This window comes from Colletotrichum spaethianum (assembly GCF_022836535.1).
Source record: "Colletotrichum spaethianum MAFF 239500 DNA, contig06, whole genome shotgun sequence".
NCBI lineage: Eukaryota > Fungi > Ascomycota > Sordariomycetes > Glomerellales > Glomerellaceae > Colletotrichum > Colletotrichum spaethianum.
Genome location: NW_026054776.1, coordinates 122,254 through 145,229, shown reverse-complemented (window position 1 = coordinate 145,229; position 22,976 = coordinate 122,254). Strand labels below are relative to the sequence as shown.

Below are 22,976 nucleotides of genomic sequence, written 5' to 3'. Positions count from 1 at the left end.
CTATCAGATCGAATGGAACCCATTCAATTCAGAAACGCTCGCGAGAAACTCGGGCAGGTCATAGTTTGGATCTCCTAGGGATAAAAGGCATCTTAATACGGACACCGATTCAGTCTAACTACTGGGCCACGTTTCAGTCCCGACACACCATGGCAAACTGAAATATCTGCAACGAAAGCTCACAAGCGCTTCTCATTTCCTGTCGCTCAGTGAACAGGCGGTCTGCATTCAGCTGCATCTGAGTAGGAAGGTGGCATGAAAACTGCAAAAGTCCGTTTGGCGCAGGCGCCAAGAGGCCAAGCTCACAACTCTCCGATGGCTTGCAGACGATCCACGTTAATAAACTTGAAGCATATAGCTTCCGCTCTTGGGGTCTGATCGAGTGCTACCGAGTTATACAACTCTTATTTGAAGCAGGTAGAGCGTTTTCGAACAGATTTTGAGCAGTTTGCGGGCTCAAAAGAGGCCAGTTCACCTAAAAGCCCAAGGACGTCGTAACCGGGTCACATTGCCCATTCCACCATTCCAGCCTCGTTCTAACTGAGAACCCAAGTGGTGGAAACGATCGCGAGAGCTCTCTCAAATCTTTGGTACCGAAAAAGTGCCCGAGCCGTGGTCATGTGTTATTAAGTGCGCGTCCGGTGGCCCGATGCAACGTCGGAAGCTTATACTCCGGCTCAACCCCCAACCCCAAAGACATCTTGTCCGAGGTCGCGACTCCCGTCTTTCCGCTCTCGGAAATGATATCCCCGCGCAGTGGTCGCATCTTTCAGTGATCACCTGGTTCGGCCCTGGTTCGCGTGGTTCCAGTGAACCGGTCCGACGATGCCTATTCTCCTCATCAAGCCTTCATAACACCTCCGGCCTCAGATGGGCCGGCCTAGAAGGAGAAACGAGCTCGGGAACCCGGCGCTATATTTCGCTTCGTGCGGATCGCTGAGCCGACGATATAGGTTGATGGTGAGATCGATCACGTCGAGATGATCCCTGTCGTGTCGGTAACGAGCCGTGAAGCTCCAGTGAGCTTACGGGAGCTGGCGCCCTCAAAGACGAAAGCGGGAAGGTGTCACGGAATGGAGGGCTCCATGATAATAACACCATCACGGAGTAGGTCGAAGGGGCTCATCGCCGCATGAGGCATGCTTCCACACCCGCTATATAAGAAAGGCAGCCAAGGCCATGTACCGAGACACTGTTTTAGTTCTGTACCTCGGCATCGAAACGATTCATTTTGAAGACAGCTCACGATGAAGTACATGCTCTCTTTTGGCGCCCTCGTCGGCGCGGCCTCTGCCCAGGCCGGCGCTTGGTCTCAGTGCGGTGGCCAAGGCTGGTCCGGAGCGACGACCTGTGTCGACGGCTACACTTGTACCTTTTCGAACCAATGGTACAGCCAGTGCCTTCCCGGCTCCAGCCCGCCTCCACCTGCGACCACTCTCATCACAAAGACGACATCGACGGTCAAGCCCACCGCCACCTCGACACCTCCACCAACCAGCAACGGCGGGTGGAAGTGGTTTGGAGTCAACGAGGCTGGAGCAGAGTTCGGTAGGTGTTCTCGTCCACTTAGATGGTATCAGACCTCCACTAACGTTCAACCTCGTAGGCGAGAAGGTCTTGCCCGGTACCTGGGGCAAAGAATTCACCTTCCCCGACCCGGCAGCCATCACCGTAAGTCCCCCCCTGAGTCTTTAGCCTCCAGCCATTGATTCGTGCTGACGCTTGTTCAGACTCTCCGCGGCCAGGGTTACAACACATTCCGTGTCCAACTCAAGATGGAGCGCATGACGCCCGGCTCCTTGACCAGCGCCTTCAACAGCGCCTACCTGCAGAATTACACGCAGGTGATTAACCACATCACCCAGAGCGGAGGATGGGCTGTCCTGGACCCCCACAACTACGGCCGCTTCAACGACGCCATCATCACCGACACCAATGCTTTCCAGACGTGGTGGAAGAATTTCGCGACCCAGTTTAAGAACAACGACAAGGTCATCTTCGACACCAACAACGAATATAACACCATGGACCAAACACTCGTGCTTAACCTTAACCAGGCCGCAATCAATGGTATCCGTGCCGCCGGCGCCACGCAGTACATCTTCGTCGAGGGCAACCAGTGGTCCGGCGCGTGGTCCTGGACGACAGTTAACGACAACATGAAGGCGCTCACGGACCCCCTGAACAAGATCATCTACGAGATGCATCAGTACCTTGACTCAGACAGTTCCGGCACATCGGCCACCTGCGTGTCGACAACCATTGGCGTCGAGAGGGTTCAGGCCGCGACCAACTGGCTGCGCCAGAACGGCAAGGTTGGCGTCCTGGGCGAGTTCGCCGGTGGAGCAAACCCCCAGTGCCAGACCGCCGTCAAGGGCCTGCTCGACTACCTCAAGGCCAACTCGGACGTGTGGACCGGTGCGCTCTGGTGGTCGGCTGGGCCTTGGTGGGCAGACTATATCTACGGCTTCGAGCCTCCTTCCGGCACGGGATACCAATATTACAACAGCTTGCTCAAGGGCTATGTTGCGTGAGTGCCTGGGACGGGCCCTGTCGCTGGCTGTGTTCTGCCGTGAGGCTGGGGCATAACCATGCCAAAATGATCAAAACACTATCGGCTTTGACCGATCGACCTTATTCTATGTACATAGTTGTTCAATTCGTATATACACACTCTTCAATCATTACCTTGACATAGTCAGGTTGTCTCATCAAGTGGCCTACTCACAGACTGTCGCTCGTTGGCATGACGCAATTTCGATTAAAACAATCATGCATAATTGAAAGTCCAATTCACATGTGACAGCGGGTTTCTTCACTGCGCCCCCGGCCCGAATTTGGGACACCGGCGGGGAATACCGGCATACCGGCTTCAGTGGCCCACCTTTCCCGATGAGAGTGGATCTCCTCCGGTCGGTAACGGCTGCCTCAACCTTTCTTGCAGCCATTCCACATGGAACTTGACTGTTGTGCCCTCCCTTCTGAAGAGATAATTCAGAAAACACAACAAAACAGGTACTAAACCTGTTCAGGCGTCTTGCACGCTTCAGCCGGACTGACGAAAGGGATTATCGGGGGCAATGTAGGCAGTAAAGTGGCCACAGTCTGTACGAACTGGAGGTAGATCAATCTAAGGCGTAACAGCTGGTTTTCCCCAAGTTTCGGTGCCTTCCAACCTGATGGTATATCATTATCTTGGGTTCTCAGTCTAATTTCAGCCCCTGCTAAAGTTCAAAGCCTGGATGACTTCAACATCCAGCTCGGAAGCCGCCAGCCACCCCTCAAGTGGCTAGCGCGCCACGCTGAAAGGCGAGAATGCAAATGCAACCAATAGCGAGAGATTTGGGTTTAACACATCGCTCCCTAACGATGAAGACGGTCAGGTTAGGTTATACTACTTTCCAAACGTGCCTTCCCTTTGCCATCTAAGGTTAGGTTGCAGGCTCGACAAACACTGACCAGACCCTTTAGCTATGGCTAGACGTGGCTTTGAGGCTGGAGCACTATGTGGAATGTGGATGGAAGCTGAGGTATCTGTAAAAGCACGCCTCGCAGTGCAGCCATTGAAAAATAACAATAAGAAGGAGCTTGAACCGCCCTTTAGAGAGATGTCAGACAATACCGAAGTTATCTGATTTACTGCCCACACTCACGTGCACGAGCGTCAACATTGTTAAATTAGAAGCTCCAAAATGGCCATCTACGCCGATCACCCGTACGCTCTCATACCGACCCCGACGTACCAAGCCTCTCAAAATGAAAAAGATGCGCCCGAGGTCAGTTTACCCGAACAATTCATACCTACTGGATAGGAAATTAAAACAGATAGCCTGATGTGTTTTCCCGCATCGCCTCCGGCATGGCGCTCATCCACAACATGGCGATTCGCGGCCTGAACTCGATATACCTACAAGCGCCACACGTCTCAGCCTCTGACACGAAAGCTTTCTTGCAATACACACTTGCTTGGTACAGTCTGCTGCACGTCCATCACTCAGGAGAAGAAGCCGACTTCTTCCCAGCAATAGAGGAGATGACGGGGCACAAGGGGCTGATGGACTGCAACGTCTCGCAGCATCAAGAGTTCCATGATGGGCTGGTCGCTTTCAAGACCTACGTTGACGCTTGCGTTTCTGGAGAGGAAATGTTTGATGGCCCGAAGTTGGTTACGCTGATTGACGCATTTGGGGGAGTGTTGACAAAACACCTTGGAGATGAGATCCCGAGTATCTTGGGGCTCAAGACTTTTGGCACCGAAAAGATGGCACCGTTGGAGAAGGTGTTTGCAGAAGAAGGCGAGAAGAGCATGGTAAGTGATGTTCACTGGACCAATGCTGGTGCATGATGTTCTGACGAATATCGAGTAGAAAGCACTGGGCTTGGTCAAGGGCCTTCCTTTCTGCTTCTCTAATCACGATATCGCTTTCGAGGGCGGCCGATGGGTAAACTGGCCACCGGCACCACCGGTTATCAAGCTTCTCTGCAAACAAATCACATATCGATTCCACACGAAATGGTGGAAGTTTGCCGCATGCGATCGACTGGGCAACTTGAAGCCCCTTTACGCCGTCCCTAGCGAGGCAGCTCAAAGCTCCTAGGTGTGAACGCGACACATTAACGACATTATCCAGAGCATTAACCTACGATTTGGAGCAATGTTTTCCCCTGACTACGAGTTTAACTCCCTCAAATAAGTAACTCGTCTTGGCCACTATGTGTGTGATGGCGCATTGGGATATCATACACGAAGTCCTCCAGTCTACACCCCCGATGAGAGAATCAAGTCAAGTTGGGGGCTTGTGTGTACAAAGAGCTGCGATAGGATGAGATGCAACATCTTACTAAGATGAGACTACGAGCCAATACATCGGAGAACCAACGGGCAGATTACCAGGGGCTTTCCTTGCCATCAACGTATTGGAGAGATTGCCAGACACCATCTCGCATGTTGAACTGTCAAGCTACTACTGGATCATCTGACGAATCTGAGTGGAATCGCTGCATTCAAAAGGATTACCCATCAAGTTCATAGTCTTTGCGATACTCTCCTCCATGGTGCCGGGTGGTTCTTTCGTCCCTTTCATGCGCGTCCCCTAAACAGATCAAGTATTGTGTCAATCTAGAACTACATATTTGTTCCAAAGACTATAGCTGAAAACGCACCTGGTTTCTGGATTTGTGGATTGTGTTTTTGATTAATTTCTAAATATTGAGTTAAGTTTGGATCGTTCTGGATTCCATGGTGTCCGATCCAGAAACAAGCTATATAGGCTTCCTGCGTATCCTTCCGACTCAAGCCTCGTCCAATGCTTCGTAAATCGTTTTGATGTATGACTTGACAGCACTGTTTCCCAAGCCCGCCATTGACATTTTGTTCATCACATACGTTATGGTCATTTTCCTGTCCAAATCCATTACAGCAAGGGAACCTCCCAGACCACCCCAAAAACAAACACGCCCCTTCGACAGGTATGCAGCAGGGCCATCGTCCACGGTGAGAGCAAAGCCAACGCCGAAGCGTAAGGGCGCACCAATGACAAGATCGACGCCGTTGGATTGCTCCTCGAAAATAAGGTCAAGCGTCTCTCGAGAGAGTAGGCGCTTGCCGTCGACGCTACCGCCCAGACTGATGGCCGAAAGAATGCGGTTTACGGCGCGGGCGTTTGAGTGACCACTTCCAGAGAGGATGTTTCCCTGACGCCAAGCAGCTCCGTTGCCAAAGTCTAACGGCATCGGCAGCGGGTTCATCGACTTGGCTGTGATGGAACCAGGCTGTGGACCCATTCCGGGCCCGAGGGGAGGCATGGCCACAGCGATGACATCTGTGGTTCGGGGCAGATCTTTCTCGGAGACTCCGAACTGAAAGTCTGCGCCGAGAGGCTTGACGATCTCTTCGATGACGAACTCTTGCAATGTCGAACCAGTGGCACGGCGGACGATTGCAGCGAGCAGGTGGCCAAAAGTCCACGAGTGGTACCCGGACGCAGTGCCCGGCTCCCACCATGGGGCTTGCGCAGCAAGTTTGGCAGCGGCAGCGTCCAGATCGCAGATCTCATCGAACGTCAGCGGCCTGTCAGATTCCCAGCCGGAAAGTCCTGAGGTGTGAGAGAGGATGTGACGAATCTCCACGTTTTCCTTGCCGTTAGCAGCGAACTCGGGCCAGAACTTGGAGACTTTGTCGGTAATTGATAGGACCCCGCGATCGACGAGGATGAGCATGGCAAGACTGAGAATGTTTTTCGTCATGGAGAAGATGGTGACGATAGTGTCTCTGTCCCAAGGCTGTGTGCGCTCCTTGTCTGTAAAACCGCCCCACAGGTCGACGACATCCTCGCCGTCGATGTTGACAGTGACGGCGGCGCCGATTTCTTCTCCAGAGTCGATGAATTGCTGGAATTGAGTACGGACTTGCTCAAACCTGGGATCGCAAGTGCCGTGTACTTGAGCCATGTTTTATTGTGGTTGTTATGAGTGAGGAAATGGTGTGGTCAAAGTTGATCAATGAGCTGAAAGCGTAATATGAATGATGTGCAATACTACATTCTAGCAGGACAGACATCGTGGCGGTATTTATATTGTAGACGCATGATAAAATGACTGGCCGGATTCTGTCAGTCATGCATTCTATCGTCGCCGTAGATGGAAGCATGCCCGCCGGAAACTCCTCGTCAGGTAAGCAAACAAACCCACCGACCTCATGATCAACTGTGGCGACCGTAGCTACGACCTTGGCAGATCCGACGCCGACTTACGGGCGGACTACGTAGTAGGTAGCATAAACACGAAGATGCTGACAACGTCGGAGCTGAGACCACCGACCCGCCGGCCTTCTACAACGCCAAGAACCCAACAGCTAGTGCAGCATGGCGTGAATTGACGTGAATTGGGAGCTTCTCCGTTCAATTCTCGTCGGTGGGATCTGGTGCCTGACGGAAGGATCTGGATCCCTGAAAGTCAATTGCGCAGGCCGCGCGCCATCTGACCGGATCCCTTGACAGTCTGACTCCGACTCAAGGGTATTTTGCGCATCGGGAAAACTCGTTCAGGACATGCAATGATCTCAAGAGTCTGCTTGAAGCATCTCCATACCATCGACACAAGTAATGTTCGTTAATCTTCACTATCAGACATGTACAGCCTTTGCTGACGTGAGTGTTCGGCTAAATTGGCACAAGCGTGGATGAGTCATAGTGAACCAGATTGGCCCGAAATAAACGAGCCTTCGCCCCATAACGCTTCTGACGTGCATGGATAATGCACGCCAAAGTCTGGACGGTGTCTTCGGACGGATCGTGCCTAACACATCTGATTGTTTCGTTTGTACCTCATCACATAAATTTCATCTAAAGATACATGACAGCTGATACCCCTGCTTAGCCCGCCATTGATAATGTCCTTAGAATGTATGTATTCTCAGTGACCGAGGCCATCAACTTTAAGTACAGCGACTGCCCCTACATTTAGAGCAATATCTTCCTTCATCATGAGACAACCGAAATCGTGAGTGTCCTGTGAGCGAACACCAAGTCATCCAACCACCAACAACTTTCTTGGTGGCACCAACGACAACCAACACTCACACAAGACATGGACGAGCCGATCGAGATTCTCGGTCAACTCCCAAACCTCAACATTTACACTCAAATCGCAATCTGTTTCTCAGCCACAGAAGAACATTCAACCTCAAAAATTATCAACACTCTCACGAATGGCCTTGAGAGGCTCGCCGCGACATTTCCATGGATCGCTGGACAGGTTGTCAATGAAGGCGCAAGCGCAGACAACACAGGCGTCTTTAAAATCAAACAACATGAGGCGGCACCGCCTCTGGTCATCAAGGATCTACGGGATGACGTTTCGGCGCCGACGATGCACGCCATGAAGCAGGCCAACTTTCCCTTCAGCATGCTTGACGAGAGCATCGTCGCTGCTCGCCCGACGCTGCCCATCGACCCGACTCTGGCTGGCACACCTAACCCGGTCTTCATCGTCCAGGCCACTTTCATCAAAGGCGGTCTCATCCTCACATTCCTTGGTCAGCATCAGACTATGGATGGGATTGGTCAGGGCCAGATCATCGATCTCCTGTCGAAAGCGTGTCAAAACGAGTCTTTCACCGATGAGGAGATCGCGACCGGAAACCTACCCCGTCACAACATCGTTCCGTTGCTGGACAACTACCAACGAGGCCCCGAGATTGATACAATGATCGTGACGCCTCCGGTAAGACCTCCAGCAGCACCTGCAAAATGCAGTTGGGCCTATTTCGACTTTGCCGCTAGCTCTCTCTCAACCCTGAAGTCAGCAGCCTCTGAAACGGTCAAGTCAGGATATATAACAACAGACGACACCCTCACCGCCTTCGTCTGGCAAGCTGTCTCTCGCGTTCGCGCATCACGTCTAACCCCTGAAGAGGAAATAAAAATTGCACGAGCCGTCAACGTGCGGGGCTACCTTGGCGTCCCTCAAACATTCCCCGGTATGATCCAGATCATGACCTACAACTCGTCCCCTCTCAAGGACCTTGTTGACGGGCCCCTTGGAAAAGCGGCATCGCAGCTACGGTCAACAGTGAACCCTGAAGCTTTGAATTATGCTACACGCGCATTCGCGACGGTTCTTGACCAATCTCCCGACAAGAGAAATTTGTCCTTAATCGGGACATTTAGTCTAGATAGGGACATCATGCTGAGTTCCTGGGCGAAGCTTGACCTGTACGAGCAGGATTTCGGTCTGGGGCTGGGACAGCCCGAGTCTGTCAGGAGACCGCAGTTCACGCCAGTGGAGGGCCTGTTATATTTGATGCCTAAGTCACGGGAAGGTAGCATCGCGCTAGCGATTTGCTTGAGGGACGAGGACATGGCCAGGCTCAAAGAAGATGAAGAGTGGTTGAAGTATTCAACGTATATAGGCTAGTAAGTAGCGATAAAATTAGAGCTGGAGGACCTTTCAGCACGTTTCAACCTTGGACTGGGACTTCAGGCGACCTTTAGGTGTATTCTGTCATGAGATTTGGGGTAAACATGCAGATTTATGTAGCCCATTGTGATTCATAGATTCATCTTTTTTCTCCTGGTTTCTGTTTCGAGCTCCAGTCTTGATATCCCTCTTCCATCTCTGATACGTCCATGCAAACGAGGTTGTGGCTAAGGGACACATGAAACTGTCCTAGGCGTAAACATCTTCGTCAATGACCGATAGTAAGAAACCCTACAGTAGAAGCTCGGGTTAGTGGGCGGTCCTTTTCATAACTCACCCTCCTCCAGGCAGCTCTCACATTTGCTCATCAGCTATACTCCTTGCCAATCACATTGTGTTAGCCCACCAGCATCTTGTTTGGTTGTGATATCTGGAAAGACAATTTTGAATGTTTCAGTGAACTGACTTCGATAATAGAACTAAAATATAGGAATGGAGGGGCGATGCCTCACTAGGACCCAAAAGAATCTTCCCGACGACCCAGGTGGTCCCGAGACATTGGGCGCCAGTCTAAACGGTACAGTTGGTTGAGAAACATTCGACTTCTCTTCCCAACGAACCAACGTCGCTAGAGCTACGGTCGAGGCTCGCCTGTTAATTGCTTTCGTATGTGCGGATAAATTCTCTGTCGAGGCTAAACTAGTTGCGTCTTCAACTAGGGACACTAAGGACAGCCACCGACTCTAGATTTTGCGCCTCTTCGCATTGATGAGACCAAACCCCAGAAAGGCCCACTGCACTAAGAATTACGGTGCAAAAGATCGTAAAAGTGATCTCCTTCATCAAAGAGTTGATGAGCGGCCCGGCCGAACCCAAGCCACCCCCGAGAATCCAAGGTGGCCAAGTTCCGAAGAACAAACAGACATCAACCGCGTCCTAACTGTCATGATAGTATATAACATTTGATAATGTCCGACATGAGGTTTCGTTTCTTGAATTTTCAAAAGCCAATCAATCTACACTCATTTCAAATATGCGGATCAGTTCCATTCTTTCGTTAGCGGTTACCGCTCTTCCTCTGACCGTAGCCAATCCTCTTCCCGCAGACGCTCAGAACAGCAAGACCAGAAACTCTATCAACAACATTCAAGGCTGCCTCAACGCCGCAAATGTCCCAATCGCTACAACGTCCTCCTCAGACTGGTCCGAAGATATCAGACCTTACAACGCTCGCGTGCAGTTCACCCCGGCGCTTGTCGTGACGGCGACAAATGCGAGCCATGTACAGGCGGCCGTAAAATGCGCGTCCCAGTACGGCAAAAAAATCACGGCCCGCGGTGGCGGACACAGTTACTCGTCGTCCGGGCTCGGTGGAGAGGACGGTCACGTGGTGGTACGGCTGGATGAGATGTTTGGCGTCACGCTGAACGGAGACAATACGGCCACCGTACAGGCCGGTGCTCGGCTCGGACACGTTGCGACGGAGCTGTTCGACCAAGGCGGCCGGGCTATTTCACATGGCTCGTGTCCAGGGTAAGTCATATTGTACCATACCTAATTGAGAAAGTCGTGGCTCACATTTTCATTCTAGAGTCGGTGCATCAGGCCACAGCATCCACGGCGGTTTTGGTTTCAGCTCTCATCTTTACGGTCTGGCGACCGACTGGATTATGGAAGCGACTGTCGTCACTGCCGATGGTACAATAGTCACGGCTTCGCCAACACAGAACGACGATCTTTTCTGGGCCATCCGCGGCGCGGGCTCATCTTTCGGTATCGTCACCGAATTCAAGTTCAACACCTTCGCGGCGCCGAGTGTCGTCACTTGGTACAAGATACCGTTCACTCTCAAGAAGGATAAGCTAATCGACGCACTTGTGGCTCTTCAGACGTACGCCCAGGGAGACATGCCCGCTGAGTTGAACATGCGAGCAGTCATCACCCCAGATAGCACAGCTTTCGATGGTCTTTACTTTGGGACCGAAGCCCAGACGCGCAGCGTCCTGACGAAGTTCCTTTCGCCTTTAGGCATCGACGTTGGTGGCGCCACTATCACACAAACAGACTGGATTGGCCAGTTGGAGCACTACGCCGGTCAGGAGCTTGACCAAACGGGGCCGCAATCTGCGACCGACACTTTCTACGCTTCGAGCCTGATGACCAAGGAGGTATCTCGGAGTGGCTTCCAGGCATTTGTCAACTTCTATCAAAACACTGCAAAGTCAACCAACACAGGCTGGTTCGTTTTGATTGACGTTCATGGTGGCAAGAACTCCAAAACGGCGCAGGTCGCAAACACGGCGACCGCGTACGCGCACCGCGATAAGGTGCTGCTGTGGCAATTCTATGACTCCTCTAGCGGCTCTGCGTATCCCTCGTCTGGCTATTCGTTCCTTGGCAAATGGATGTCCTCAGTTACTAATACCATGGTCAAGAGCGGCTGGGGTCGGTACGTGAACTACGCCGATTCGCAATTGAGTAAGGCGGACGCGCAGGACCAATACTACAAGGATAATTTGCCCCGGTTGAAGACCATCAAGGCAAAGTACGATGCCAAGAGCCTTTTCACTTACCCCCAAGGTGTAGGCTCCTAGGACAATCACGGTGATGATAAACTGCTTCAGGTTGCAGTGTTTTTGGTCAGTGAGTCGTATACACTCTGGGAAAGTGAAAGATAACAAAGAGATTAATTAAGCATCACCTGGTTGAGCTTTGGAAAGATTACATGGCATACCCTAAGTGGCCTTGACGATATGAAGTTGACATTTAATTACGATGCATAGCTTTTCCTGCGACTGCTTGCATTGTAGGCTCTTGTCTCCACTCCTGTTCTCAATACTCTGCTCCACTCTATGTCGTGTCTCCTCAGAGCACTGCCTTGTATTCCGCTGGCGTTTATTGCGGTCTGTCTATATTCCATATTCGATACGGTGCCCATGATAAAGGACTTTGTCACTGGGAGACCATCGAGATATTGAAACGAATATTGCCACTAATTACGTCTATTACTATAGTTTATCATTCAGCCATGTTGACACGTATTATCTCCACGTCTCCCTCCAAAAAGTATCATGATTGATCTGGCACTTGCATTTACTAATTTATCCTCTCGTGATCTTCATTGCCATACATGTACCTTTAGCAACAGACGTAGCATTGAAAGCAGACTATATTGGAAGCGTGCAGGTGATCAGTTCTATAGAGAGCGGTGCGGTGCAGTGAAGAACCGCAACCTTCACCTATAGCTATGAAAGACGCCTTTAGCCAGTTAAGAATCAACTGTCTTGATCAGGTCAAATCTGGCCTGATCAAGCTTGGCTGCAGCGCGATGAATGAAGTAGAGAACCCCAGAGTTCTTGTGCAGGTATGATCAGGGCGTCGGTCATCACGAAAGACAGAAAGGATGTTCCCTTGGTTCTCACTTGAGGACAAAAAAGTCAGTTAAGTGTGTGCTGATTGATGGTGTCTGATCTGTGTTTCCCATGTTGAAGAGGTTTCTATATTTACCCCTGATCAGACCCTGCATGGCTAAGAAACAGAAGATAGCAACGCAAAGACCACCTCAATGGGAGCAGGAAGCCCTGCCCCGTTCCAACATCCAACGATGATTTACCATGCAAACGCCTCGTCTACCAAGACATATGGCCTTCTTCTCGGACTCGTCCTCGCCACCTTGACAATCTTGCTACGTACATCGTTCGCCATGCCCGGCGGTCCACACACGATAATACCCAATGGACCACCCGACTCCGCGACCATCTCATTGGCAAGAACCGCCTCTAGCTTCAGCCTCTCTCCCACGACAGTCTCAACCTGCACCCTGCCCGGTTGACCATCGATTGCAGGCGCGAGAGCCGTGACGAGACCTTTGTGCCGACTCGACCAGAATAGCCTGATGCTCCTTGCCGCTGCGCTGTCGCGGAGGAAGGGTAGGCAGGCAGTGATGCCTACGCCACCGGCGATGCAGAGGATATCGGTGCAGTGGGCGAGTTGTGGGGGGGATGTGGCCCGAATGAAGGGTAGGGGCCCTCGAGAAGGACATGGAGACGGGCGGAAAGGTATGCCTTGGTGGCAAGCACACTGGTGATGCCTCCGCAGGCGCGGGCGTAGAAGACGGTAATTCCTGTGGTCTCGTGTGCGGCGCCGCCGCCTGAGTTATGGCATGTGTCCGCGGCCTTTTCAGGGTCGGCATTGGCGGTCGGGGGCGTTGCGGCGATCTTGTCGTCTTGAGTTGCGTCGTGAACTGCTGATTGCTAAGCCTGGGGCCGAGTGCTGCTGCCTAGACACTTATTGAGGCTTTAAAATGAATTAACAAGTTCCTTTCTACTTTTGCGACAGGGGTCATTTCTGTGCCGAAGCTCAGGTTCGCCGAGCCTAGCATGTTCTCTGAATTCTTGTCATCAGTGAACCATATGACGAGCCTACCGAGGGAGTCGCTCGACCCTTGTCCCTCATCCCGTATCCTAATCATGTGACCCACAGCGTTTATATGCTTTGCTGCGATGTCATGTTCGCCAGTCAGATTCTTTGAGTGATATGACTAGTCAGCTTGTGTAAATAGTGGGCTCAAAGATGGAATCCTCTCACCGAGTCAGAGGCCAAAGCTAGTGTCTTAGCAATAGTGAGATCGCTGATGTCGTTCCCTTCCTTTGTTAGGGTCTGGTTGAGACACTGGATGCACTCCAATCGATACTTGGTCGCTTGAAGGTCACAGACCTCGCGGTGTCGTACGGTCGCCATGTGACGGCAGGACCATAGCAGGGTGTTGGCAAGCATTCCGGGGTCAGAGAGGGCGTTGTGCAGCCAGTAAGTGGCCATGCCTTTCCAGAACAGCCCCTTGTCACCCAAGATGTCCATATCCAGGGAGGGGACGCATATCAACTGTGGCATGATCAGGTATTGCATGACTGTGTATTGCAGTAGGTCAGCATTCCGGTTCTAGGTGGCTGGATACATGGGACAAGCTTTCAAAGGCGTCTGCAACATTGTACGTACTTGCGGATACGTCCCACCAAAACTTAACCCCTTGTGTACGCGTTACTAGGTAGACGAATCATTTACTTACAGTGATCGAGGAGCTGCTTCTCCCATGAGGTGACAACCCTGTGATAGCTATTGAACGGGTCGGTTCTTGCAGCACCCAGAAATGATATGGGCTGGTCAGGAAAGGAGGGCTACGTTTCAATTCTGGAGAACTCCTGACAGAGACCCTCTCCAAAACCATTGGAGATCGGTTTGATGGATGGGATGACACGACCTCTGAATCATGGCCATCTGAGGGAGGTCCCGATGGGGAAGTGGAGGCAATCTGTTGATAGGCAATAACCCGCTGCCTACGGGCCTGGATACCTCTCGCCGCATGAGATCTAACTTTCTTTTTCCATGCCGCTGATTCGCTCGGGTGAGATATCGGAACGAAAACGAAGCCACCCTCTTGCGAAGTCTCCTTAGCGGTTGACATGGTAGCGGCGTCAACCATTGGGATCTGACTATGAATCTGGGAATGCGGGCGTGTGGCGTCACGCCTGTGGAGCAAGGCTTAGGAGCCTAGTCGGAGATAACGATTGGAATAGCCGAATCGCATTGCTGCGCCAAATAGACGACATGAACGGAGAGCGAAATATGTCTTAGTGGCGACCAGTCTTGGATTTAACGACTCTGGCGAGTGTACGAGCTGCATATATCTCATGTGTCTTCACAACCTGTAAAGAACGTGACACCGAGAGGAGAGGGCGAAAATGGGCAGAGAAGGGAATGATCTGCTAATGGTTTGTTGATTGTCGGGTGTCGTTCGCAACCCCGTCAGGTTACATCGTCTTTTCTGCCCAGGGGGTGGTACCTACTCTCCACCCTTCAGACGTTGACCAATTGATTGCGAGATGACTACTAGGGAAGGATTAACGGGTATATAGGCGCATTTGACGAATGAGAAGCTCCTTACAACAACCATCCCGACGCCGACCAGGGATCAGTCGCAAAATGCCAAGCTTGACATTTTCCCAAAAAGGGATAATGCCCTCAAATCAGTGGATTCATCCGAACCCCGTGTCCTTGTCAACTCCGGCGTGCGGGACGATTATCTGAGCAGCCACACACTGTTAGTCAAAAAGTCTCCGAGAGGACGACTGGTTCCTATCTGTGAAGGACGAGATGCCGCGCTTCAAGGACAAGTCGTATGTAGTATAAGAAGTTGAAATCTACCAGATCCAAAGATCAAGCCCAAGCTGCCATTCAGTGAGACAAGTCACACTCGATCTTTTGCCAAAGTGCCCCTTCGAGCATTGTATTGTCCCTAACAAGATTTCAGAATGTCAAACTACTGGGATCCGATGACTGATATGCCCCGCTCAAGGGAAAGGTAGTTGTCGTGACTGGAGGTAAGTAAGTTTATCCCCCCCCCCCAAATGAGACAGTTGTTCAATCCAATCTCACTGGTTACAGCGCCGGCATCGGACTGTCAACCGTCAAGATTCTGGCCCTTCGAGGTGCCACAGTATATTTCACAGCGAGATCAAAAGACAAGGCTGACAAGACGCGTGCTATCCTTTCATCCCAACACCCTGAGATCGACGAAAACCAGCTTGTATGGCTTCCGCTCGATTTGGCGGACTTGAAAAGCGTCGAGACAGCAGTTAAGGAGTTGAAGTTGAAGGAGACTAAAGTAGATATATTGAGTCAGTCCCAAACTTATGCAACTTACACGGTGATGGCTACTGATGAGAAAAACACAAAGTCAACAATGCTGGTCTATGCTCTGCGTCGACAGAGCCAGTGGGTCCCGGCTGGGAATACCACATGGGAGTCAAGTAAGGCGTCCAAGCCAATGTATTATCCACTGGCTGGGAAATGCTGACGTTTCTCGACATAGCCATGTTGGTCATTTTGTCTTTACAAATGGCATAATGCCGTTACTCAAACAGGCAACTATGCAGCAAGGAGCCGATGTGCGAATAATTACACTAAGTTCAAACGTCAACTACGTCATGTTGCCATCGAATTACCAGTTCACATTCGACTCCCCATCGTTTCTGACTAAACCCGTTTCTTACTATCCCTGGCAATGGCGATATTTATCAAGCCACGTTTTTTTGGTTGACATGATTCGCTACTCGGTATCCAAGGTTGCCAATCTCCTGTTTGCCCAGGAACTCCAGCGGCTGATGGACGAACAAGGGCTGCCAATCTTGTCTATCTCAGTGCATCCAGGAGCCGTGGCCAGTGACGGGAGCAAGGAAATCGGAAATTTGGTCTTTTCGCTCCTCAGAGCAGCCATCGTTATATCGACTGATCAAGGTGCTGTGACGCCTCTTTTCGCGGCCACCGCAAGCGAAGTTCGCGAAACCCCCGATAAGTTCAAAGGCAAATATTTGGAGCCTTTTGGAAAGGTCGTGACTCCGAACATAGTAGCCAATGACATGGAGCAGGTCAGAGGAATGTGGCAAAATACTACCACTGAAGTCAGCAAGTATCTTTCCGAGATTGGAGTCGCACCTCTAGAGCAGTGGTAATCATGGTAGGGGAGTTGAACGACAATCTCTAAAAGTAGAAGATCATCGCCTTGTTGTTACATGTCCCTGAATCATTTTCATGCAGATATAGTTTTGTTGTTCTCAATCAGCGGCTTCAGTGAAATCTGCAGTGTACCGTATTGATATCTCCGTTTAGAGGAGGCAACGAAAGTTGAAGCATGCACTTGCAAATCACGGACTACGCTCGAATGATATTTCGAGCACGGCGACGACCGATAGCAAAGGGCCTTTCCCATACATGCATCTCTCCAGGCCAAGTATTCTTGAAATACTGCATCCAGTTCTCCTGGTCGAGATGCTTGGCAATGCAAAACTGGTATAGCCGTAGGGGAATAATGGTGGTCTTACATACCACAGTTACATCTGATTAGCCTCACCGCGGCTCCTGTTATATCGAGAATTGTGATGGGATACGTTTCAGTTCTAGACCGGCACGATGATTCTCTGAAGCACATCTCAGGGGCATCCAATACAACCCTCGTTGCAACTCGTAATGGGGCTTGTCGCTACGTGCAGTGAATGTTGTGATGCTAAAACAAAACAATATTGCTCGATTAGGTGAGCAGAATTTAGATATCCTTGAAAAGACCGTCAAAGCATTACAGCTTAGCTGCAGAAATCAAGGGACTAGCGTAGGATCTAGTGCCTGAGAGTTCAAGCTCACCGAGCTACAGCAGACTAGCTTCGAGTTGCTAAAATTGTCACGGTCATGTTCCACTTGGAAACAGCGCCTCGCTCTGAACCATGGCCGATTGATTTTGGCATAAAACAAAGCAGCCGTGGCCTTTGAAACACAATGTGACGAAGAGCAAGGCCTTTTCCGCGTTAACTTGTCATGAAACTAGAGAATATACCGGCTCAGTATCAGCCAGATCCACGAGATCGCGGTAGTCTGAAGTGGAGGCACTCCAATCCCCAAAAAGGCACTGGAGAAATCACTAGCATGTGATCGCCAGGACACGAAGATGGCACGAACGTTATCAAGCCTCCATGGCGCGCTGCACAGTCGCCTTTGCAGCTGTAGCTAGCTCCCGAATGTTGACGCGGGGACTCGGTCGCTGGGGAAATTTCTTTGACCTGTCTTTGCGTGGCGGCGCCAAGGGGAAGGAACAAAAACATCACTCGTGAAACCAGCGTGGCTGTCGAGGCTCATAACGACTAAGGGTGGAAAATCACTGTCGGAATAAAACGTCGGCTACCTCCCCCGACGCGACGCACTGTCGTCTATCGTGTCACTTCTGGCGAATGTTTTTCTTGGCTTCACTTTTTGCTGTCGACATTGAGTGTCGCCATGATTGTTTGGTGAAAAATTTTAACTCCTTTTTCTAATTTCCTTGACTATGAGTTTCGATAATGCAACCGCGCCAGGGCCAGAGGAGGTGTCGACTGGCGCCGAAACCAACGATGCAACGAGCTTGGTGACAGTAATTTGGGGAGTCAATCTCGCGGCGTTCGTCTTGGTTGGCCTCATCGTGCCTCTCCGGGTTATAGTCCGCTGTACGATGACGAGGAATTTTTACAGCGACGATGTGCTAGTCATTGTTGCGGCTCTCTTCACATTTGGGATTTGCTCATTACTTCCACTTGGTAAGTTTATGGATGCGCGTCAGGACTATTTCTGGTCTCTTGGGTTGAAAGTCTGAAGCTGACGAGCATCCTAGCGACCGATTTCGGTCTCGGGCAGCACTACTGGAACATCGACGCCGACCTTTTGCCCGATAATACGAAGAGTCTGCTTCAGGTAGGGATTGCGAAGGGACAAGAGAACTTCCGCTGGTCGGTGGCTAACAGCTGCGGTAGCTCCTCTTCATTGCGAACATCATATACCCTTGCGCGATTGCATTTACACGATTATCGGCGGTGTGTTCCTTTCTGAGGCTCATCACAGAGAAGACTGGGCGGTGGATACTTTTTACGACGGCGATACTTACCAGTCTTTTTGGCATTGCATCCGTGTTTGCTGTCATCTTCCAATGCAAACCAATCTCAGCAGCTTGGGATTCGAGCATCAGCGGTAGCTCCTGCTACCCTTTCCTTGACTTTCTCCACGCCAGCACGGCTATCAACATCGCCATCGACGTATTGTTGTGCACCATGCCTTTGGCGTATTTCTGGAAAATGAAGATGCCGTTGGGAAAGAAACTTCTGGTGACGGTCCTTTTCGTCTTGGGCGGCGTGTAAGTTCTCCGTCCTTATTGATTGTAGAAGGGAAAGCTGATGAATGCTTAGTTCATGTGCTGCGGCGGTGATAAAGATGGTTAACTTGCGGCTTCTGAATCAGGACGATGTGACGTGTAAGTCATGAACCCATACAATGAATTTTCGAGTCAATCCTAGCGCCAAAGCATGTATTAAGGCTCGCTGGATTAGATAATTGGGCCTCGTGGGTGTTGTGCTCGATTGCCGAGTGCACAATTGGAATCGTCTGCAGCTCGGTGCCACCAATTCTTCCTCTTTTTGCCAGATGTTCTCGAGACAGGAAGCATGGAAACTCGCTAAAACACATGCGACAAAATTCGCGCCGGGCCACATTATTCACCAGAAGGCCTACCTCCAACAGCACCGTTGGAACTCGAGTCATCAGGCCAATGGCGACACCGTGGAAAGATCAACCGCTCGAGACCACAAGAAATCCCGACTTCAAGACCGAGTTCCACTGGTTGAGACTAGAACATGATGAAGGTTCCCGAAGCTGGGAGAGGATATCTCACTCATCCAAGGCAAACCAGATCCTCGGTATAGCGCTCTAGAAGACACGTGCAGTTTCGTATTTGTTTTCACCGCTGCAGTTTCCAATCCACTCAGCGTTAGAGCTTAAGGTTTTCGCCTTGCTTGTAGACATTTGAAATGGCCTGGATGCTTAGCTTTAAAAAAAAGAAAAAGGCGGTTGGGAGTGAGCTCATTTGTAATTCTGAAGCAAAACAATTCATAATCAACCGTAACGGCCGAGGTTCATCAGTTCGCCGAATTGACAATGACAGCCAACAAAGGCAATTCGCGCCGACAACTTCGTATTTTAACTACTACGGTATCGGGCCAAAGTTTAACCCCCTTTTGAGGTAGAAGTGGCCGTGCATCTTCGACTATCTAAGCAATGAGTACTTCGAGGTTCTTGTGCACCTCCAGCATAAATCCAACCACTGAGAGTCATTTAGAAAGTGGATCTGTCTCCACACTACCTGTTAGGGAGTTTAAACATACCACCATAGTAGATGTCGGTCAGCCAAAGGATATCCGGGCGCACAGGAACTCGGCGCTTTCTCTCCTGATAGGACCATTTGCGTTCGATCACTCAGAGAATCAACCGCGGCGGCCGTTGTCTGGTGAAGATGCGCATGTTTCCTGATTATATCCATCGGGATGATGTCCGAGTCCGAGTAGAACAAAGCTTGAAACTGTTAGGGGGTTATGGGGTGATATTCGAAGCTTCTGGGCATGCTGAAGGCGACGCCGACCTGCATGTGGCCTGGACCCGGGTTGGGCTGGTCTCATGTCTGGTCTGTTCTTGCAACGTGCTGGGACCAGCGGCCGGTCACAGCGATGGAGCTGCAAGAAAGGCTGACGGATCTTGAGTTCACTCATTGCGAATTGTCACGACGTCGCGGATCCGCAGCCTCCGGTAAGATTTGTCTGAAGGCACCTGACAGCCAGAGCATGCGGCAATGGCGGATATTTCGAAGCGCAGATATCCGAAAATCTGACTTCCGACACAAACAATCTCAGCCTGTCACTGACATCGCCAATACCCTAAGAGAATAAAGAAGAATTCTAGACAGGTTTGGATGGGATTGACATGTCATCGTGCTGGTACGCTTAACCTCAAGATTTGAGACGTACCTCTGACCCCAGGAATCGTCGACTTCACACACTCAAGAGCAAGAAGGCGGAGGAGGCTCCGCCTTTCGATGACCAAGCGAGTTCACAGCAGGGAAAGGTACTGTCTAAGCAACTCAAACCTGGAGAACTTGAAAATAAGGTTGATCTAATAAGAGCCCAGGCCGAAAAGTGACCCGATTTCCATGATTTGATAGACAACACTCAGTGCGTCCTGTGGTTTTTGAAACCCTCAGCCTGGAGCGCCCAAGGTTATCCCAGTGTAAGAAACTGAAAAATGGCGGGGGTTGGACATGTAAGGCAACGCGTAGTTCAGCTCCGAGAAAATTTCGGATAAGCCAACCCGGTATCCGGCCATCCAACATGACGTGCAGCGGCGATATATGCGACTCAAAAGATGCTACCTGAACTCTAAAAGACCCCTTCTTCCCTCGCAATTCACCCTAGGGTGACGCAAACAAAGGGGAAGAAGTATCGAAGTTAAGAATGAACAAATATGCTGGTTAACACCACGCAGTCTCATGGTCGTACGGCAGCAGCAGCAAAACGCCTACACCAGGGCCAAATCAGACAGAAGAACTGTGAGGGTTTGACAAAGTTTTAGATGGACCAATGTTTAGTGTATTCGAAGTAGATTCGGGCGGTCTAGAAGGTGAAAGCTCTCTTGACAGAATCTAAACTAAACCGTAACAGTAGCCACGCGCTTTCTTGTCACAACTGGTGACATTCCAGCACACGGGCGGGACACACACGACCAGAAACACCATCACTTGTCAACGTCCAGGCGTCGGCTGATTCCAGGGTCAGCTAATAAAGGCTAGCGAGACCGGCGTCGGGGACCATTGGAACAGAGTTCGACCATGGTTTGACGCCGTTCGGCCCAAGTAGGTATTTTTGTTGTGCAATGAGGGGCAAATTTCGGCCGCACGGCTGGTTCGGGGACGGAGTTGCTTCGCTTCGGTTTACGTTTAGGGGTTCTAGAGGGACTCGATTGGGAAAGGTGGGGAAATTTTTGGGGTCCAGATGGGGAAAGGGCTGAAAACTTACGAAGTTCATTCACGTTACGCCGATCAATGGACCCATGCATTAGGCTTCTTTATGCTTGCAAAAAGAACACGGTAAAGAGATAGCCGCATCCTGGCCACTGAATGAGTTGCCTAATGGGTCGAACATCGGCGTGTCGAATCAAGCTCTCCTGTAAGCTTGATTTTACCCCCATTGCGAGTCATTAGCTGAAGAAGCTCTTGATCTCCTCGGCCAGAACTCTTTGATCGTCCCACTAAGCCTTGCCTTTGTCCATTGTCCGCTTCTCTAACGGATATGGCGTTCGCGCAGGCCTAGTCCAAAATTTGCCAACAAAGTAAGCAGCCTACAGCCTGCTGCCCCTGAAGCTCTGAGCGATACAAGGTAGTCGACTTGATACATCTCCGCGCTTAGCCCCAACATCGCGCATCCGAAGCTCTTGTGCTCAGTAGACATGTCCGGATTGTTGTAGCGGGAGGGCACTTCAAAGATGGGACATCTCTCACCTTTGGCATCCCTCTCATTCCAATTTACCCGCGCATTGACAGGGCCTTGAGCGTGATAACCCTCCTCAGGAGGTGGTGAGCGGGTGCCATTATCGGGGACGTCAGCCTGGTTCCAGGCCAACCCCAGTGCAACCCTACCGCGCCGGCCGAATGCCATCCTTTCGTCTTAGCTTCGCGATAGATGGTTAGCGCCATGTTTCTCTTCCCGATTAAACGGGTCTCACATCTCCCGCGATTGACTTGTTCGATCACTTGCTGATGCTCTAAACCGAGAGAGGGTCCACACACCAGCGAAGTATGTACCATAGTAAGTGTTTCTAGACGCATTGACAGGTGCTTCTGGTCCAAAGCATCGTTGACCGGGGTTCATGCAGAAGCGTGTGTCAGGAAAATCCACGCCATGTGGATTCCCCCAGTAGTGCAGGCGGGGATCCCCCTTCCTTTTTGGCATATCAGGAACAGTTCTGCCTCGGGGTTACTAACCTACCTTGCTCATCTCGCCCGGATATCTTCCGCGTCCAGCGTAGGATCAGGAGATGGCGGCAGGTTACTTGTTCTCTGACAGAACGGCTCGCAGCGTGCTTGAGTGGTTTGGTGTGTGCGCGTGTGATGATTAATGGTGCTCGCTCGCTCGCGCGGTCGTGGCATCGGGCTTGGCCACCGTCTGGGAGTGAGGATCCAATGCTGCCCACTGCGTTCCATCTATCCGTCTTGTCCTCCCCTTCGTCGTCGAACAAGAGTCTGGGTCCATATTAAAGAACAAGGAAGGCGCACACATGCCACTTACAGCCTCTGGAGCGGTTCTCTCCTCTCCTTTTTCTTCTCGTCTTTTGCGCTTTCGTCTCGGATTCACTCATCTCTCTACATGTTTCCGTACAGGATACCTAGGAGATGACCGGGAATTCGAGGCATTATGGCCAGCGGTCGCTGCTATTGCTTCTTTTGTGGTTCTGGGCTGCGGTAGTCGAGGCGCAGAGCATTACGGAACTGCTCTCGCAAATCCCGACATGCGCTGTGAGTTCCCAAGGCGGATATTTTGATTTTCCAATTTCTTTTTCTTTAACACCCCCTTGCAATTTTCCTGTCTCTTCGAAATGAGACCTGCTGCAATAATCTCCGATTGGAGGACTGACTAGGTCTTTCTTCTGCGATAGCTTCCATGCGT

General features: G+C 51.0%; 7 protein-coding genes across 7 annotated transcripts; 5 read left to right on the top strand and 2 right to left on the bottom strand.

Annotated features, from left to right (window-relative positions):
* Positions 1–1,247: 1,247 nt before the first annotated feature.
* ColSpa_03070 (endoglucanase gh5-1) lies at positions 1,248–2,534 on the top strand (the record flags this gene model as incomplete). Its single annotated transcript, XM_049269282.1, has 3 exons — positions 1,248–1,548; positions 1,607–1,671; positions 1,731–2,534. 3 exons carry the CDS (start codon positions 1,248–1,250, stop codon positions 2,532–2,534), a joined length of 1,170 nt encoding a protein of 389 aa, XP_049125239.1.
* Positions 2,535–3,692: 1,158 nt separating this feature from the next.
* ColSpa_03069 (uncharacterized protein) lies at positions 3,693–4,598 on the top strand (the record flags this gene model as incomplete). Its single annotated transcript, XM_049269281.1, has 3 exons — positions 3,693–3,776; positions 3,830–4,309; positions 4,368–4,598. 3 exons carry the CDS (start codon positions 3,693–3,695, stop codon positions 4,596–4,598), a joined length of 795 nt encoding a protein of 264 aa, XP_049125238.1.
* A 694-nt stretch (positions 4,599–5,292) lies between these two features.
* ColSpa_03068 (beta-lactamase domain-containing protein 2) lies at positions 5,293–6,450 on the bottom strand (the record flags this gene model as incomplete). Its single annotated transcript, XM_049269280.1, has 1 exon — positions 5,293–6,450. One exon carries the CDS (start codon positions 6,448–6,450, stop codon positions 5,293–5,295), a length of 1,158 nt encoding a protein of 385 aa, XP_049125237.1.
* A 1,137-nt stretch (positions 6,451–7,587) lies between these two features.
* ColSpa_03067 (trichothecene biosynthesis transcription regulator TRI6) lies at positions 7,588–8,916 on the top strand (the record flags this gene model as incomplete). Its single annotated transcript, XM_049269279.1, has 1 exon — positions 7,588–8,916. The coding sequence occupies one exon, from the start codon at positions 7,588–7,590 to the stop codon at positions 8,914–8,916; it is 1,329 nt and encodes a 442-aa protein (XP_049125236.1).
* A 1,036-nt stretch (positions 8,917–9,952) lies between these two features.
* Positions 9,953–11,513, top strand: ColSpa_03066 (FAD-linked oxidoreductase sorD; the record flags this gene model as incomplete). Its single annotated transcript, XM_049269278.1, has 2 exons — positions 9,953–10,452; positions 10,511–11,513. The coding sequence occupies 2 exons, from the start codon at positions 9,953–9,955 to the stop codon at positions 11,511–11,513; spliced, it is 1,503 nt and encodes a 500-aa protein (XP_049125235.1).
* Positions 11,514–12,866: 1,353 nt separating this feature from the next.
* On the bottom strand, positions 12,867–13,824 carry ColSpa_03065 (uncharacterized protein; the record flags this gene model as incomplete). The annotated part of the gene is made up of 3 exons (XM_049269277.1): positions 12,867–13,172; positions 13,247–13,444; positions 13,507–13,824. 3 exons carry the CDS (start codon positions 13,822–13,824, stop codon positions 12,867–12,869), a joined length of 822 nt encoding a protein of 273 aa, XP_049125234.1.
* A 2,192-nt stretch (positions 13,825–16,016) lies between these two features.
* ColSpa_03064 (WW domain-containing oxidoreductase) lies at positions 16,017–16,427 on the top strand (the record flags this gene model as incomplete). The annotated part of the gene is made up of 1 exon (XM_049269276.1): positions 16,017–16,427. The coding sequence occupies one exon, from the start codon at positions 16,017–16,019 to the stop codon at positions 16,425–16,427; it is 411 nt and encodes a 136-aa protein (XP_049125233.1).
* Between the last annotated feature and the right edge of the window lie 6,549 nt (positions 16,428–22,976).